The sequence below is a fragment of the Myxocyprinus asiaticus genome, chromosome 6 (genome assembly GCF_019703515.2).
Source record: "Myxocyprinus asiaticus isolate MX2 ecotype Aquarium Trade chromosome 6, UBuf_Myxa_2, whole genome shotgun sequence".
Classification (NCBI taxonomy): domain Eukaryota; kingdom Metazoa; phylum Chordata; class Actinopteri; order Cypriniformes; family Catostomidae; genus Myxocyprinus; species Myxocyprinus asiaticus.
In genome coordinates, this window is record NC_059349.1 from 24751210 (window position 1) to 24768469 (window position 17260).

General features: G+C 38.2%; 1 protein-coding gene across 4 annotated transcripts in view; it reads right to left on the reverse strand.

Annotated features, from left to right (window-relative positions):
* Window positions 1-16438, reverse strand: part of tox (thymocyte selection-associated high mobility group box) — an 89095-nt gene extending 72657 nt beyond the window's left edge. For all 4 annotated transcript variants that reach the window (XM_051700796.1, XM_051700795.1, XM_051700794.1 and 1 more), the window contains exon 1: window positions 16006-16438. In XM_051700796.1, the coding sequence (XP_051556756.1) occupies window positions 16006-16104 (99 nt within the window). In that variant the 5' untranslated portion in view covers window positions 16105-16438. The remainder of the gene's footprint in view (window positions 1-16005) is intronic.
* Between the last annotated feature and the right edge of the window lie 822 nt (window positions 16439-17260).

Below are 17260 nucleotides of genomic sequence, written 5' to 3' on the forward strand. Positions count from 1 at the left end.
TTCATAGAGACGGATGCTTCAAAAGCGGGTTTGAAACATCAATAGAGAAAAGCCAAGGTATGTATACAATACACATTGTTATTATTATTGTCCAAAGTTGGTTTGATAATTCATTTGTTTATAACTACTCGCTGCACTGAAGAATTCCATTGCCGACAAGCCGGAGAGGATGCTAACATTAGCTCTTCGAATGGCTAGAACAAAGTCAAGGATGGAAACTGCTTACCTTCTTACACTGTTCTTAATACACTGTTTTGAATGAAAAAAAAAAGTCACTTATGAATTCATGCAGATCTGTTGAGGGTTTTTTTTCTGGGGTTGAGGGGCGTCCTGTTTGTTCCAGTCAGGTTATAAACATGAGCGTTCCGAAGTGAATTTATAAGTTAATCATCAGTAGTAAACAACCATTAATGCCAACCTTACATGAATATGCTGCTTGAGTGTTTGCTTTTGCTCAGCCATTCGCTTTCTTCAGAAGAACAAGTGCTAGTAAATTGCGTTGCATGAATGTGATGCGCACAGTAACAATTTAATAGTTTTTTGACTATAAAGTTTCCCAAACTTTTTTCCGTTCTGACAAAATGAACTTCTGTCCAAGCTTCCTAATTTTATGACGTAGTTATGTACAAAAAAAACAAAAATGTAAGAGCATGGTAAAATACATGTCTGAAATATGCATTTGATATTCATGAGAGGGCACATTGTTATATAATACAATGTGTTCATGTAAGGGCACAAATAATATTTACAAAGCCATTCTAAAATTATCTTTAAAAAGACAAGACTTGAGTTGATTTTATTTCTATCCCTTTTTCTCTCTCCCTTTCTTGTACATCATTCATATATTTAATATGACAAAAAAAAAAAAAAAAATATATATATATATATATATATATATATATATATATATATATATATATATATATATATATATATATATATATATATATATATATATTGTCAGTAGTGATGAAGCATGCTGTCGCTATTTGGCTTTGTAAGGTAGTGTTTTACGTTACTGCTGAACAACAAACACATTTGGCCTGTAATATTTAAATGAATATTTTCATTAATTTCAGATGGCAAAGCCTTTGAAGAAGGTACCAGTGTGGGTGAAATGTATAAAGTATTGCCAATGAAAGCGATACTTACTAAAGTTCAGCACTATTTTACATTGAGTGGAAAGTTTTCATTCATATTATACATTTTAAAAACTATCGGCCGAATAATCGGCTATCGGCCTGTTTTCCCACATTAGTTATCGGTATCTGCAAAACCCACTATCAGTCAACCTCTAAAAGACTAACTAAAAAGTGGGTTCAAGTATTTTTAATTGTTAGATAATGTTAATTATTGTGTTAACTAATGTGAACATCGACACCCTTTTGATAAATTGTTACCAATGTTTCAAATTAGCGATCTGACTGCCCTGTTCGGTGTGAAGCTGAACCTGAAACACATTTCTGTGAGCTTTGATGCTTAAAAAAGTGAATTCTCATCTCTTTGGCTGTTGCTATGGTGCTATGTACTTCCTCTGCAGTTGCCGCCCTGGTGTGGTGAGTGATAAGCATCAGAGATGCTGGGACACAAGCTCTCCTCTCTGAACGCATGACCGCAATCACTTCCTGTTCATTACCTCCCCTGCTAGGAAAACACATAGGAATTAATGCGTCCTGACCAATGAGCCACCGCTAAAAACATACACGGAAAAACAAGCTCGGATACTACCGGGCACAAATATCCCATTATGTGTCAATCATCTAAGCCTGTTGTCGAAGTCCACGCATTAACTAAGAAATGCATGGGTTAAATCTAGTTTGACTGCAGTGTTTATGCCGTGGTCCCGAGCAACGACGCAACAACATCTCCTCCATTAGAATGCAGGTCTCGTACCGTGTCAGGAAATATAGATTGCTACATTGATACATGCTGTTGCCATGACAAGCATCCACCAGATTCGTTTGGTGCGAGATTTTAGCATTCTGAACAATTGCACAAATCTGGCCTGGCTAATGAGATTTCATCATACGGGTCTCCATGACATCTGATCAGCATCATATGGGTCTCCATGACATCCACAGGCCTGTATCCCTATTAGCCATGCCAACTGCAGCTATGCCAACTTTAATGTTTTTGTACATTAAACTATTGATTAGGAGTAACCCTGAGAACAAAGTCAGCCTTTTTGACTCTTTCTTCTTTTACTTGGATAATGGTGCCTTGGAAGTCATGTCTTGAACTGCAGTCTGCAAATAGCCAGTGTATTTGCTAAGAGGACAAAAACATCGCTATCATATTACAGTATTGATTGTGGGTGAATTGAACCTGCTAATTTACTTTGAAGTTTCCTAAAAAAAAAAATAACATGACGTAAGAGGATCAGTGTTGGGTAATCTACTAAAAATAATAGTCCCCCACAAATTACTAATTATTTCTCTAAATTGTAATCAGATTACTTTACCAATTACTTCATTGGAAAATGAATCATATTACTAATTACTTTTAAGTTACTTTCTAAAACACTTTTCTGCATAACAAATTTAAAATAATGTCTATATTTCTTTCTTGTTCATTGTTACACACAAGTCATACACTCAGCTCCTCACATTTCTCCTTCACAATGACTCGTTATGGGGCCATAATTCCTGTATTCTACATAAAATATATATTAGAAATAAGCATAACCCTAAAAGTAATTAAATTAATTAAAAATCAGTAACTATCACCTGATTATAAGAATTTAAAATGTAATGCATTACACTACTTTTTGACTAAAAGTAATTAGTTTACAGTAACTAATTACTTTGTAACTGGATTACACCCAACACTGATGAGGATATTAATCAAATAGAGTAATGCTACAAAAAACCTTGATGACATTTTCATTCTTGCTGTATTACAACCATATCAAAGGTAAAAGCAATTTCATGTGAGCACTTCCATCTGTCTTGTAGCATGGGTTTTTCTTGCGTACATGATTTTTTTTATCTAAAAATCAGTCAATTAAAAAAATAACCCCTACGAAGAGGAAAACATCTGCTTGCGTTGGTTGCATCTAAATTTTTTCCTGTTATGATGTTCATTATAACAGCATATTTGAGTGATAAGAATGTTTTAAATAATATTTGGATTAATCTCACTACAGCTGAGCACTACGAGTTTCCACCCAGTGAAACTAAATGTGTCAAATGCAAGTGCGCTTGCCTGATCTCCGTTAACAGCACTAAAAGCATTAACTTCCTATCTGACAAATTTATAGGGTGCTTCATTTGTCTTCCAAGAAGCAATTTCGTGTTTTAACCACTTGTAGGAAGCTGTGTGACACTCTCTCTCCCTCCCATCCCCTTAATGTGCCTCAGGACCTACGGCTGTGAGCTTCATTTGTTTGTGTAGTTTTCTTTGCCCATGTTTAATTACAATGGTGCAGCTGTTCCTCATTTACACTGGGGTCATATATTTAAATGTGTGTATGTGTGTGTGCGTATCACTCTCCTTCTCTCTCTTTATCTCTCTCTCTCCCTCTTCAGGGTCTTGTTTGCAGAGAGTAAAACATTGTGTGTCCACCGCTATCAAATTCAGAGGAACTGAAATAGGAAAAATTTTGTGGTTCAGCTTACCTCTACTGTTTCAATTGCAAGGTTAATAAAAGAAATTCCATGTTATCAAAATGACAAAGGACCTATTTCCATCTTTTACAAAACATAACACCTGTGTAATACTGATTTGCATATACACGAACAGGGAAGGCACACAACTGAATGGCCCGAGGCTTCTAAAATTCATGAATTGTTTTATAGATCTGGTGTAATATTTGTGATGACAGAATTATTTGCACTCCAGAACAGACAGATTTTAATATACTGTGTCTTTCTTCTTACACAGTGAAAATCATATTTTTACAGCATCAGGACCAAAAGACCTAAAAATGTTATGAATGACTTTAAAGCTCGAAGCAAATTGAAATGTCAACTGCTTGAAATGATGGGACTGGATCAAAGGCAGTTTTGTGTATGCTGATGACAGACAATCTCATATCCAAACTAATCTAATATTAGCCCCAACCACAAACTTTTCCTAGTGTTTCTTTTAAACAAATTGGTTTGGAACCATTTTTTAAGGCCATTTACGATCCTTTCAGCTGGAAACCACGAAGAAGGTATGACTAATACAAAACAAAATTGAGTATGACTTTCTGCTGCTTTCCTGTTGAAATGAGCTCCTTGTTTTCTCTGTCCACTGCGTTTCATTTCCATTTCAGTTGTAGCTGTCCTGATAAGGGTTTACTCTCTTTGAATTACCTTCTCTTTTCCTTAAGAACAGTGTACACACTTGCCGTGCTAAAATTAATTGCTCTCTTGTGCGCTGCAGTCAGAGTAACGCATATTTTCATGCCTAATTTTAGGTTCCTGAGTTGAGTTCTATTGGCAATGTGTGTGCTCTAAAAGCTTGAATGTGTAAACACCCAAAATATGGAACATCGATCAGTCTCAACCCCTCAAATAATAACTTGGGCAAACGACTTGCTTCAAAGCATTTCAGCAGACCATGAACAAGTGCTGAGGGGAGTTTCTCTGAAAGTCAAGCGTGCAATTATAACTTTAAAGTCTGTTATTTTGAGTCAGTTTTGACCTCAAACACAGCTGCTCGCAGTGAGGGGAAAAAAAGCTAAAAAAATAAATGAGATATTTGTTGAAAACATCTCTTGCTCTGCATTTACAGCCATTTGTTTAAAAAAAAAAAAAACATGTATCTATGATTTAATTAATAAAGCCCTTCGTGTACTAAACAACAATAACGTGTATTAACCTTTGGGAATTCTTTTTTCAGCTAGTAACCCGATTCTAATGTTCATATCAACCATCAGAATGGGGAACAAATATGATCTCAGTGATTTGGACTGTTGCATGATTGTTGGTGCCAGATGGGCTGGTTTGAGTATTTCTGTATCTGCTGATCTCCTGGAATTTTCACACACAATAGTCTCTAGAGTTTACTCAGACTGGTGCCAAAAACAAAAAACATCCAGTGAGCGGCAGTTCTGCAGACGGAAAGTCTTGTTGGACGGAAAATGGCCAGATTGGTTTGAGCTGACAGAAAGGCTACAGTAACTCAGATAACCACTCTGTACAATTGTAGTGTGCAGAATAGCATCTCAGAATAACGTGCTCAGTGAGTGTATTTACTAAAAGTAATATAAAACAAGGCATCAAAATTCTTCCATCATGTTAAAACCACATCACATTTAGTGCAATATTTATGTTATGAGGAGCACCCTACTCTCTGCACTAATGGGTTTTGATTACAGCTAATGATAAGCCTCAGAGCGTGGAGTCCATTTTGCTGATTATGTTCCAGAGGAGAAAGGTGTGGTGCCCACCTGTTCTACGGCTGCTGAAAGGCAATCTTACACTTGTCACAAGACAGTGATCAGGAACTTGCAGTGTGTCCTTCCTGATCACAGGAGGACGGGCCAGGCACCAAAAGGCTGACAGGTGCCACTTAAACACCAAAGCCTGAGCTGAATGAGAGGAAACGCAACAGGCCATTAGTTCACCTACAGATGGGCCCACAAAGGCCAGGGTGTGCTCCTTCACAAAGCTGAAGTGTGTGTCTCAGTCCTGATGTGTGGCTGGAAGTCAATGGGGCGAAGTCACTCCATGCAACAGCACCACACAATGGAGAAGCTGGCACTATTGTTGTGGCCAAAATAACACAGACCACGCAAACAAACACTTGAACACAAACACGTATCAAACAGATGCTGGCCTCTGTCACACATACAAAAAACATAGCAAAAACGGAAAAGGATGCTGTGAAAAAAGACAGTGAATACATAAACAGTGGAAAACAGTTGTGCCTTGTATGTTGATGCACTCAAACACTACAAACAATAGCAGAAAATTAATTATTATGGTGAGGGGCCTTTGAAGATATTAGCAATTAGACTGATGGCAAAAAAGGTTTGGAATATTTTCATGCTGCTCCAAAAATCCTGGATCTGCACCACAACTTTCATTACATTCTGAGAGAAAAAAAAAATGCCTTTATGTGAAAATGATTGCAATATGTTTCATAGTGAGATAAAACCAAACAATTAAGCTATTCTGGATTGGTTTTCACAGAGCCATCTGTTTGGATGTTTCTTCACACTGGGTGCCTAATCAGCTATTCATATGTAGACTGTCATTGGGCAAAGCAGACCCAAAAAATGAGATGCCTCCAATGAATCGCAATCACAGATTTGTGCCAGAGTTTTCTCGATGTGCATGGCAGGCCGGGAAAAAAAAAAAAACATTCCCCCAGCCAAAATAAAGCGAACACATGTCCAGATTTTATGATCATTATGTTCAGCTACTTAATGAGTAGATCTTTTGGCATTTTCTGCATCACACTGCACTGGCTGATATGGTGGCAGAGATGGAAAGCGAATATATTGAGAACATAATCTTATTCTGTAACAATCATGGCTGCAAAGCTATGTCACATTTGTTTGAATAACATGCAAAGGCAGACACAAAGATTGGAGATGGCTGTACTGGGGCTGACGAACAACATTGTAAACACAGACACAGACAACATGTCACTAAAACACAAACTGTAAAATGCAACTGAATGTTGTCTTTCTCGCAGGAATACTCGTGTTTATGGCCTCAGATTTTCCACAGTGACAAAAATGGAACACACCAACCAAGCCAAATTCCATCTTTTCATCACAATAGTAACTGACATCTTTTTGATTTTGCAAAGTGTCCTAGCACTTCAGCTCATACCTTTTCTGCCTGACTAAGGCAGCCTTTTTACACTTCTTTACAAGATACTCCACTTATGCAGATCTTTCTTTGTCATTCACAAGTAATAGCATCTCTGATAGATTTCCCAAGCCACACTGGCTGATTACAGTTACCACATTATTTTTCTTCAGATCTGTCTTTCAACTTTTGCCCTTGGGGTCTGTGAAACAAGCAATGACAAAATCAATCATTCTTTTGGCATAAATTAAAAATACTAGAAGAAAATATATTTTTGTGAGTTTGGAGATTATGGCTAGAGATCATTCTTGGTAAGACTGAACATTTTTAAAGATGCACTTAGTATTTTTTCCCTCCTTTTTTCTTTACTACATTTACTTCTAATTAAATGAATGGCACTTTTAAAAAATTTGTTGAAAATCAAGTGCACTCACAAAAGATGAAAACTCTGGTCATATCAGCGTATCTATTTTACATGGAGCAGGTTGGCTTGTTGTTGGTTATAAGGTAATCCCCCAACAGCCAAAGTCTCGTGATCGTCTCATTCGCTGTTACTTAGGTTAGGTTTAGGGTTAGTTTAAATGGTAGGGTAAAGCCCAAAATATTCTTCAACTTTGAGTCGAATGCTCAGCGTCTGTGTACAGTCGAACGCATGCCTGTCAAAATATACTCCATATGACTGTGCGTGGTTGTAGCATGCGCGCTATGACTGCTATGAGACTGACTATTTCTCTTCAGGAGTTTAGACCCTTAAAGGTGTCTTTATATTCCTTCAGACTCGAGTCATACAAATGCAGGTATTTCCGGACCTCCTCACACACTCGCTCTTGAGCAATGGCTCAAATGTGAGTGTTGCCACCTTGTAGACCCACTAATTAGTGCAAATGATTCCAGGCACATGCTCATTCTGCACTTTCAAAGACGAGCAGTTAGAAAAATCGTGCTGCGCTCGTTCAGTGCTCGAGCACTCTGCTGATGGCGAGATTTGCATCACGTGTCCTGTACGCAGATGCTTAGCGTTTGCGTCTGACTGAAGTATACTTTGGGCTTTAAGGTGAGGGTTTAGAGTTAGTTGTAGGGTTTCTGTGGGACTCAAAATAAACAAAATAATGTGACGAAGTGTGCGGGGGGGGGTTTATTACCTTCTAGACATGACCAGGTTGCCTCATGGTGGCCACCATGGTCACATAACCAGCCTAATGCTTTATTTTGATATCCTCCCTATTATCAGACATTTTCACTAACAGAATATATTACGTAATAATAGCTTGCTTTTGCATGATTCTGCATCCACGCTGCTAGATGTCTGCATAAGTCCAAGACAACTTCCATATTGGCCAGCCCAGCATAAACAAAAAAACACCTTTAAGAACAAAATGAAATGTGGCTGGTGGAGTTTTGTGATAACATTTATGGTTAGCAAATAATTAGTGCTGTGATACATTTCCAGTCTGTGTGTTTGTATAGTATATTATGTACTGTATATGATATCTATATAGAGGAAATTTATACTTGGACATGCCCAAAAAGACAAACCAAACAAACTGAGCAGATTTTATACCACATAATGGACTAACACGAAAGGACGTGACGTGAAACTAGCTACTATGTAATGCTCTTATATGATGAGAATGTGTTTATTATTATGTTGGGATGTGAACGGAGTTGTATGTTGACCTGTAGAGTAGTAATGAACCACAGAGCCTGTCTCTTTAGATAAGCACACATGATATGCAATTAAAAACTCCATTCACATTCCAGTGAGGCTGTCAATCAGAAGCAAATACTTTTTGACAGTAGTCAGTGGACCGTGCCAGCTAACCAGTGAACAGGAACTCAAACAGTAATGGCTTTTGTTACCAGCAAGACCAAATTTGGATGCAATTATAGTTGAACTTAAATGAAAATATATGGATATTGTGCAGATGGCACATTAATTGGATCTTGCTGTGTTGGTTTCTTCTTTCATCAAGAGTACATTTTAGTTTAATAACTGGCAATTCATTTAGCACATGCTGCAAAGATAACATTTGGAAAGTATACAAATAATATTAGATACTATACCCATTCTGCGCAAATACTAACCTACCTAATACTTGCATTATGTTTCAAACATGCAACATTATTGGTCATGCTTATGGCTATGCTATGGACTCACTCAGAGCTCATCAAAATGGTAATGCACTTTTGTTATTGAATACGCTTTTAGTGTAATGTATGACCACAGCAGGCTTTCTCTAGAGACACAACGGCTACTGGCCATGTGTAAACTACACTGCTGTTCTACAGGGCTGAAATGTGCATCTGTAGTCACAAGACACTGCAGTGACTACTGCTGGCCATTCTAACTTACACATCCATGAACAACAGAAAATGCTTATCCTTTACAAAGATAGCTGCACTCCATAAATATCCAGTGATGCCGGACATGTCATATGGAAAATAATCAGGAATGCAAAAAGTCACATCCATGATGTGCAGCCTGGAGCTTGTTGTGCTTGGATCTTGACCTGTGCACAACATGAGCAAAGATCAAAGCCTAGGTAAACATCTCACATTTATGACAATCCACCCATGTGTGGCCGGACGGTGTAATGTTGACATAAGCTGTTGACGCAGGAAAAACTCCCAGATATCCGTCAGTGGAAGGGCATCTCTCTTTAAACCCATAGCAGGAGACCGAGCCATTTTGGGAGTTGCAGTACAATGCTTTCAAAAGTATTCAAACATGGAAGTGTTACAGTTGAATTTGTTAAATGCATTCTTGTATCCTGGTTTAATATGTAGACACATAGCATCTCTGTGGCGCTATCAATCATTACTTTGCTTGTTTGAGCATCCCGAATAGCGAGTCTGAGTTTGAATTTGGGGTTTGAGTACTGCTCTTGACTAACAAACACTAAAGGCAGCGTATTATGTCAGGGTCAACATCCTGAGACCCTCTGACATCCAGGACCACCAAAGATCTCAGTAATTTCTACTTAATTGAAAATGCCTGTGTCTTAGACATGCACACAGCAAACTTAATATTACGGCGCATGGCCCATGACAGCAATACATATTTGAGATATCTAATTTCTCATCTGTTTTTAATGTAATCTCCTTAAGACCAGGAATCACATTTGGAATATATTAACAGTATTACTTTTTTTTCCACAAAGAGTAATTTCTGACAACTTAAAGCACACACACACACACACACACACACACACACACACACACAAACACACACATGTGGGGTGGGGGCTGTCAGGTATAGTTATAATCCAAAAACATCTGAAATTTTACAACAATCTTACCTAAATCTCATGGGGGGGCTACTTTTCTCAATTCTTAACTCGTTTTATTTAGAAGCAATGATTTTTAAAGTATGTAGCCTACATTTTGGCCTTCAGTAACTTCCCTTAAAGACGTGATGCAATCATGTATTGAATTACATTTATGTTGTTGTTCATGGCAGATACCTTTAACAAATACTTTAACATAAAAAAGAAAATAATAATAATAATTTCTCCCAATTTGGAATGCCCAATTCCCACTACTTAGTAGGTCATTGTGGTGGCGTAGTTACTCACCTCAATCTGGGTGGCGGAGGACAAGTCTCAGTTGCCTCCGCTTCTGAGACAGTCAATCCACGTATTTTATCATGCGGCTCGCTGTGCATGACACTGCAGAGACTCCGCATGTGGAGGCTCATGCTACTCTCCGCGATCCACGCACATTATAGCAACCACGAGGAGGTTACCCCAAGAGACTCTACCCTCCCTAGCAACTGGGCCAATTTGGTTGCTTAGGAGACCTGGCTGGAGTCACTCAGCACACCCTGGATTTGAACTTGTGACTCCAGGGGTGGTAGTCAGCCTTTACTCGCTGAGCTACCCAAGCCCCCAAATACTTTAACATTAAAAAAAGGGAAAATTTAGGCAGAATGTTAGTTACCATTCACTGTCACTGCATCTTTTTTCATTCAATGAAAGTGATTGGTAGCTGAAACTAACATTCTCTGTAATATCTCCTTTTGAGTTCCATGGAAGAAAGAAAGTCGTACAGGTCTGACACAACATGAGGGCAAGTACTGTTGACAGAATTTCATTTTTGGGTGAACTATCCCTTTAAGAGTCAGTTCTCACCAGTTACATTAAAAATGGCCATTTAATGCTGACAAAATGCATTGAAAATGTTAACAGATGTATATTGCTGCTCAGTTATGATGTATATTGAAAACAGATATGTATATTATATATATACATATCCGACTCCAACTCCATTGTTTACAGAGCTGACTCTGAGCTGAAAGTGGCTCTGCAGACAGGGCGGAGTTAAACCGTGTGGATTTGAGTGATCTCTTCTCCTTAAATTGCTAACTAGTTTGTGAAATACATACTGGAAAGTTAATTAAAAATTACCCCATCAATTTATATAATTAATATAATGTCATCCCTGTCCCTGACAACCATGTCACTCATGTCTGTTTGCTGTTAGCCAGCTATAGTTTGTCAGTGCAGTCAGTAATGTAGCGGATTGAAAGGTAAACATCAGAGCATCTTTTTGCAGCTCAGCAGACAACGGTGCGGTGGTGGATTGTGTGTGGTGAGTGCTGATTTCACACTTCACTGTTGCCTAGTTGGTGAGACACAATGCTGGAAAGTAAATAAAGTCCATCTTTCACTCTCCGTGGCAACGAGCTTATAGCTAACTAGCTAATCACGTAGCTACTTTCATTGCTTGTCAGCTGAGTGGAAGCTGATGTGTAAACATGTATTCACCAAACTGTTTTGTTCAGGATTCACAGTTTGGTACCCCCTTCAACCGAACAATTCCAGTCATTTATAAAATGTAATATTTAAAAGTCTGGTTTTCCAGACATTAAAATAGGATACGTAATAAAAGTAGATTTAATAAATAGTATATTTGCCCTGTGTAAATAATTATACATAGGAACTGTATCTAAAATAAATGAGGGGTTATACATACTAATACAACAGGCTGGAAAAATAGACATTTATTCATTTTAATATCCTTTATATATATATATTTTGAATATGTTGAAACTTGACACCGGGCGACGCACCCTAAAAACGGCACCGTTATAACGGTTTCATGCTAAACAGTTCTACTGATGTTTATTTAGCTATTTATTTTATTTTATTTTTATTTATTCTTTATTTTAATGGTCAGCCATTGACTGATACTAAACAGTATTGATGCTAATTAAGCTATTTGTTTTATTTTTATTTATTCTTTATTTTAATGGTCAGCATTTGACTGATACTAAACATACAGTACTGATTTTTATTTTATTTTATTTATTTTATTTATTCTTTATTTAAATGATCAGCAATTGACTTATACTAACAGTACTGATGTTTATTAAGATATTTATTGTATTTTTATTTATTCTTTATTTTCTCAGTGTTCATTTCTAGATATTGTTGACAATGTATAATAATAATGTGAAATATTCTTTGATAAAAATATTTGTTTAAGAAAGCAGCCTTCTGAGAACATTTACATAGTCATATCGGTGCAAAATCGGTGCACAATCCACATAGAAAAGGTCTGTTTTCATTCCAGCTCAAAAATTAAATACATCGGTCACCATATCGGTAATCTGTGAATTTTCCCTCTCTAAAATCGGTATCTGTCTCAAAAATCCCATATCGGTCAGGCTCTAATTTGTATATATATTTATATTTATATTCACTCTATGTTTTTATTCTATTTTTTTTTATTATTATTATCTCTGTCTTGTTGCTGTATTGTATTGTTTGTGCACTGGAAGCTTCATGTCACCAAGAAAAATGCCTTGTATGTGGAAGCATACTTGCCAATAAAGTTCATTCTGATTCTAATTCAGTTGTGAACTCACTGACGGCTGATTCGCTGAGAAGGTGACTCAAATTGAAACTGCTAACCTGAGCTCCTGAGTTCAAACGAGCTCTTGTCGGGTGATTCATTATAAAGACCCAGTTCAAAAGAGTAATTTGTTCATGAATCGGACATCATGGTTTGCACTGTGTTTGTTATTGCGTGCAGCCAGCAAGCTCATATCATCAACAGAATGGGTGAAAAGTGGCTCGAGACACACTGGCGGTCTAAAGATGTATTCAGTAACTCACAAGATGATATCTGACAAAACCGCATATGAAAGCACACATCCCGACTGTCGCCAATGGCGACTAGATTTTAAAAAATTGTCGCAATAATTTATTTTTGGTCACATTTGCAACCATTTTAGTCACAGTCTGGAGCCCTGTTATCTAATCAGCCAATTGTGTGGCAGCAGTGCAATGCACAAAATCATGCAGATACAGGTCTGGAGTCAGTTAATATTCACATCAACCATCACAATGGGAAAAAAATGTTATTGAGTGTAGCATGATTGTTGGTGCCAGATGGGCTGGTTTGAGTATTTCTGTAACTGCTGATCTCCTGGGATTTTCACACACAACAGTCTGTAGAGTTTACTCAGAATTGTGCCAAAAAGAAAAAACATCCAGTGAGCAGCAGTTCTGTGGACAGAAATGCCTTGTTGATGAAAGAGATTTCAAAAGAGAATGGCCAGACTGGTTCGAGCTGACAGAAAGGCTACGATAACTCAGATAACCATGCTGTACAATTTGTAGTGAGCAGAATAGCATCTCAGAATGCACAACACGTCGAACCTTGAGGCAGATGGGCTACAACAGCAGAAAACCACTTACTGAGTGTATACTCGGACAGACACGTGAAGACTGTTGCTAAACTATGCAAAAACTCCCTGTACCTCTATTATAAATGTGCATGTTAAGGTACTGCGCACACAGAGCGGCTTTTACTCCTATTTGACCATACATAAGCAAAAACTTTGAAATTTGGGCACATATGAGCACAAACCTTGTCTCACAATTCCTTAAAACCACATCAACGACAGGATTACATGACAATGAGTCATGCGTAGTGTTAACAGCTTGCTTGCATTATCTCACTGGCTGTAAAAACTTCAAGCCTGCAAACACCATTAAGGCAGCGACTTGGACACCAGCTAAAAGTCATTAGGCATGAAATAAATCATTGACTTTGATATAGGTTGGCTTTAGCCGAGTCGTTTTGTTGGCCATTAATGGTCAGGGGCTGCATATCTGCTGGTTTTCATAATCCTAAACAGACTGTAATCCAATCCGACCCTACCCATAATGCCACACTCTCACTCTCTCTCTCTCTCTCTCTCTCTCCAGAGCACCCCTCTGAAGCACTTCTGAAGAACACTCTTGACTTCTTCAACAGCATTGAATGTTTTATTAAAACTTATATCAGTGGTGCCACCTCTATGGTGTCCGAAATCCTCAAATTCGCATTTTAATTGCTTTTGCATTTAGTTGCTTGGCACACACTTTCCTACCAAGCAGGCAGCATGTTATGTACAAAGCGATAAGGATCATACAATATAGTGCAGGAAGTATGGAGCATTAAGTTTAGATAGCTAGTGTGTTCAAAGTTGAGGGTTGTTGTTTTGTTTTTTTTTCCTCCTTGCAGGCAGCAATAGCGTGAAAAAGCATCACACTACACAAACACAGACCTTCCTGCACTTACACATTTTGCTGAACTGCAGAAATCCACAACAAAGTGTGCGGCAACTGAATACTTTTAAACCAGCATCTGTCTCCAAGGCAGAGCCATCAACTGGGAGAACTCAAATCCATACCATATGAATAACAAAGATACAGTATATGCACTGTTTGATTTTTATTTCTTTCTATACACATCAAATGGAGACCGTGCAGACCATGGTCTTCAGGGATTTATGGAGAGCAGTGCAGCAGGTAGGGAGGAAGGTAATCAGATGGGGGCTATGTGCACAGACTGAATCATCCCCACTGGCAGTGTGACCCCCGTTTAGCCACATACCATCAATTTCTATCTATTTGTTCTAGGGATACCACACACCACTGTCACAATCTCACTTGTTTGCTCTGTTGTGTCCCCACCACCAACCCTTTTCTCACTCACCCAACTCTAGCTCCCCCTCCTCCCTCTCTTTCTGAATTGCTAAGATGAAACATCTCGAGTGGAGTTGATATAAGCTGACTTGCCTCTGCAGTAAAATTACACTATATAGATTATATCTGAAAACCATTCCCCTCCCTCTTCCTTTCCTCCACACCCCCACCGACCTCTTCTCTCTCTTTTTCTACCCCTCTTTCTCGCTGCTGAAAAGATTTTATAAACTCAGCAATGATATTAACAATATACTGCTGCACAGCTAACATGTGAAACACTGAAATAATGCCAGTAAAATTGGGCTTTCAATGTTGTTGTTGTTTTCCTTGCTTAAATTAGGGCTGCCATAATAGTGCCCCCAAAATTTGTGTGATTCATGCATAAAACATTTGCTGTGTATATGACTACACTTAGACATGGATATGAGACCTATGGCAGTGAATCAAGAAGCACTGAAAGGAATAATACAACTCCAACCCCCACTCTATCACCCCACAGTAACCCTACCCCCTCCTCATTCAAACACACTCTCTCTCTCTCTCTCTCTCTCTCGCTCTCTCTCTCTCTCTCTCTTTATCCTTTGCACATGCACTACACACAGTAACAGCACCATCATTAGGAAAGATGGAGGAATACAAACCCACATATCTCTTTTTTCCCTCAGGGAATTGGAGAATAAATGATGCCATAGGTAAAAAAATAAAATAAAATAAAACCAAATGTGAGGGTTGATGTGTACCACCAATTCCTGCACATACACAACCATTTGTTATTTGTTGATTATGTTAATGTATGTGCGTGAAAAGACAGTTTGCTGATGTCCATGTTGAGTTCGGGGCTGATGAGCAGGTGTACTTAATAAGAAAGCGCGCGCCACTATTAGCTACAAACTTTATTACTGTGATCTTTAATTATTACCATATTATTACGGTCTGCGCGCGCATTGCTTGGTTATGACAACCTCATAAAGCGCTTTTAAGTTTGCGATGTAATAGGCACGATTTTAAAATTAAAATGCGTTCTCTGAACCAACTTAACAAAAGATGAAAAAACAAAATATAATAAATATAGTTACCAACTGATACCAGTTTGGAAACATTTTAGGTCTCGCGCTCAATCGCTTCTACTTTCAGAGTTACTGTGACAGAGTCAGTTAAGTAGAAACTTTGCTCAAGTCCTAAACAGTAGTCGTCATTCATGTTCAGCCAAGCACAACACAAACACTTTATATTCAAACAAACACGCTTATGAAGAACCACACCATTGGAGAATTTACCTTATTGCAATACGGAGAGTCCGAATAGTGCGACTGTCCCAGTCGGGAAGGATCTGTTGCTGATGGCGGTGGTGGTTGAGGATAAAATCTCACGTCCATTTCAGTAGAAACATCAACTGGCCCCTATTGCCTTTCCACTAGAAACCGTGTTCCTCGCTTTACTCAGAAATCGCAACGCAAATAAAAGAAGGTGAAAACTGAGGCACTCTATTGCGCCTCACATCCGTTCCGCGGTTTTCACAAAAACTTTTATATGAACCTCTATCTCTAACAATAGTGAGACACCGGTGAAGAAAGCGCTCAAGTTTGAAGAGAACAAGCGCATGTGGTGAGGAGGTTGATGTGAGTCTGTATTGACTGCTGAGAGTAGAGATGTGTATCTTCTTGGTGCAGCTGTAGCTCAGTGTAACTGCTGTATGGAAAGAAGCGAGCGCTTTGCCTGTGTTCACACACAATAGACTCGCAAGACACGCGGCTGTGCCTCTGAGCGGCACATAGGAGGCGCTGCAATGTGCGCACCTACTTCTGGATTTGAATCACTTTGCTTATGATACTGTCTGAACATGGTGACGAAAAGATTCCGTTTAGTTGTGCAATGATCGTCACTGGTCAATAGAAACCTCTTTTTCACAGGGTTATCTTTCGCCACATTATAATGGATTATATATGGCAGAAAAAGTTGACGAAAGGAGTCTACTGGCCACACCTACAAAATGTTTACCTAAAACTGTGCTTCGTGTGGTAAAATCGAATTAATTAGCTGGTTCAACTCAGCAATATTGTCTAACATCACTAAATAACCCTGACTAAACCAACAAAACTAATTATAAGTGTAAGATCAAGTAGAAATATCTCCTTGAAGTAATATTCTGGGTAAAATACAAGTTAAAGGGATAGTTCACCCAAAAATGAAAATATTCTCATCATTTACTCATCCACATGCCATCCCAGATGTATATGACTTTCTTTTTTCTGCTGAACACAAGCGAAGATTTATAGGAGAATATATCTGCTCTGTGGGCCCATACAATGCAAGTGAGGGCTCCAAAAATCACATAAAGGCAGCATATAAGTAATCCATACGACTCCATTGGTTTAATATATGCCTTCTGAAGCTATACAATCGCTTTGGGTGAGAAACAGATCAACATTTAAGTCCTTTTTTTATTATTATTATTATTTTTACAATAAATCTCCACTTTCACTTTTAGAATGTTAGAGTGAAAGTGAAAGTGGAGATTTGTAGTAAAAAAAA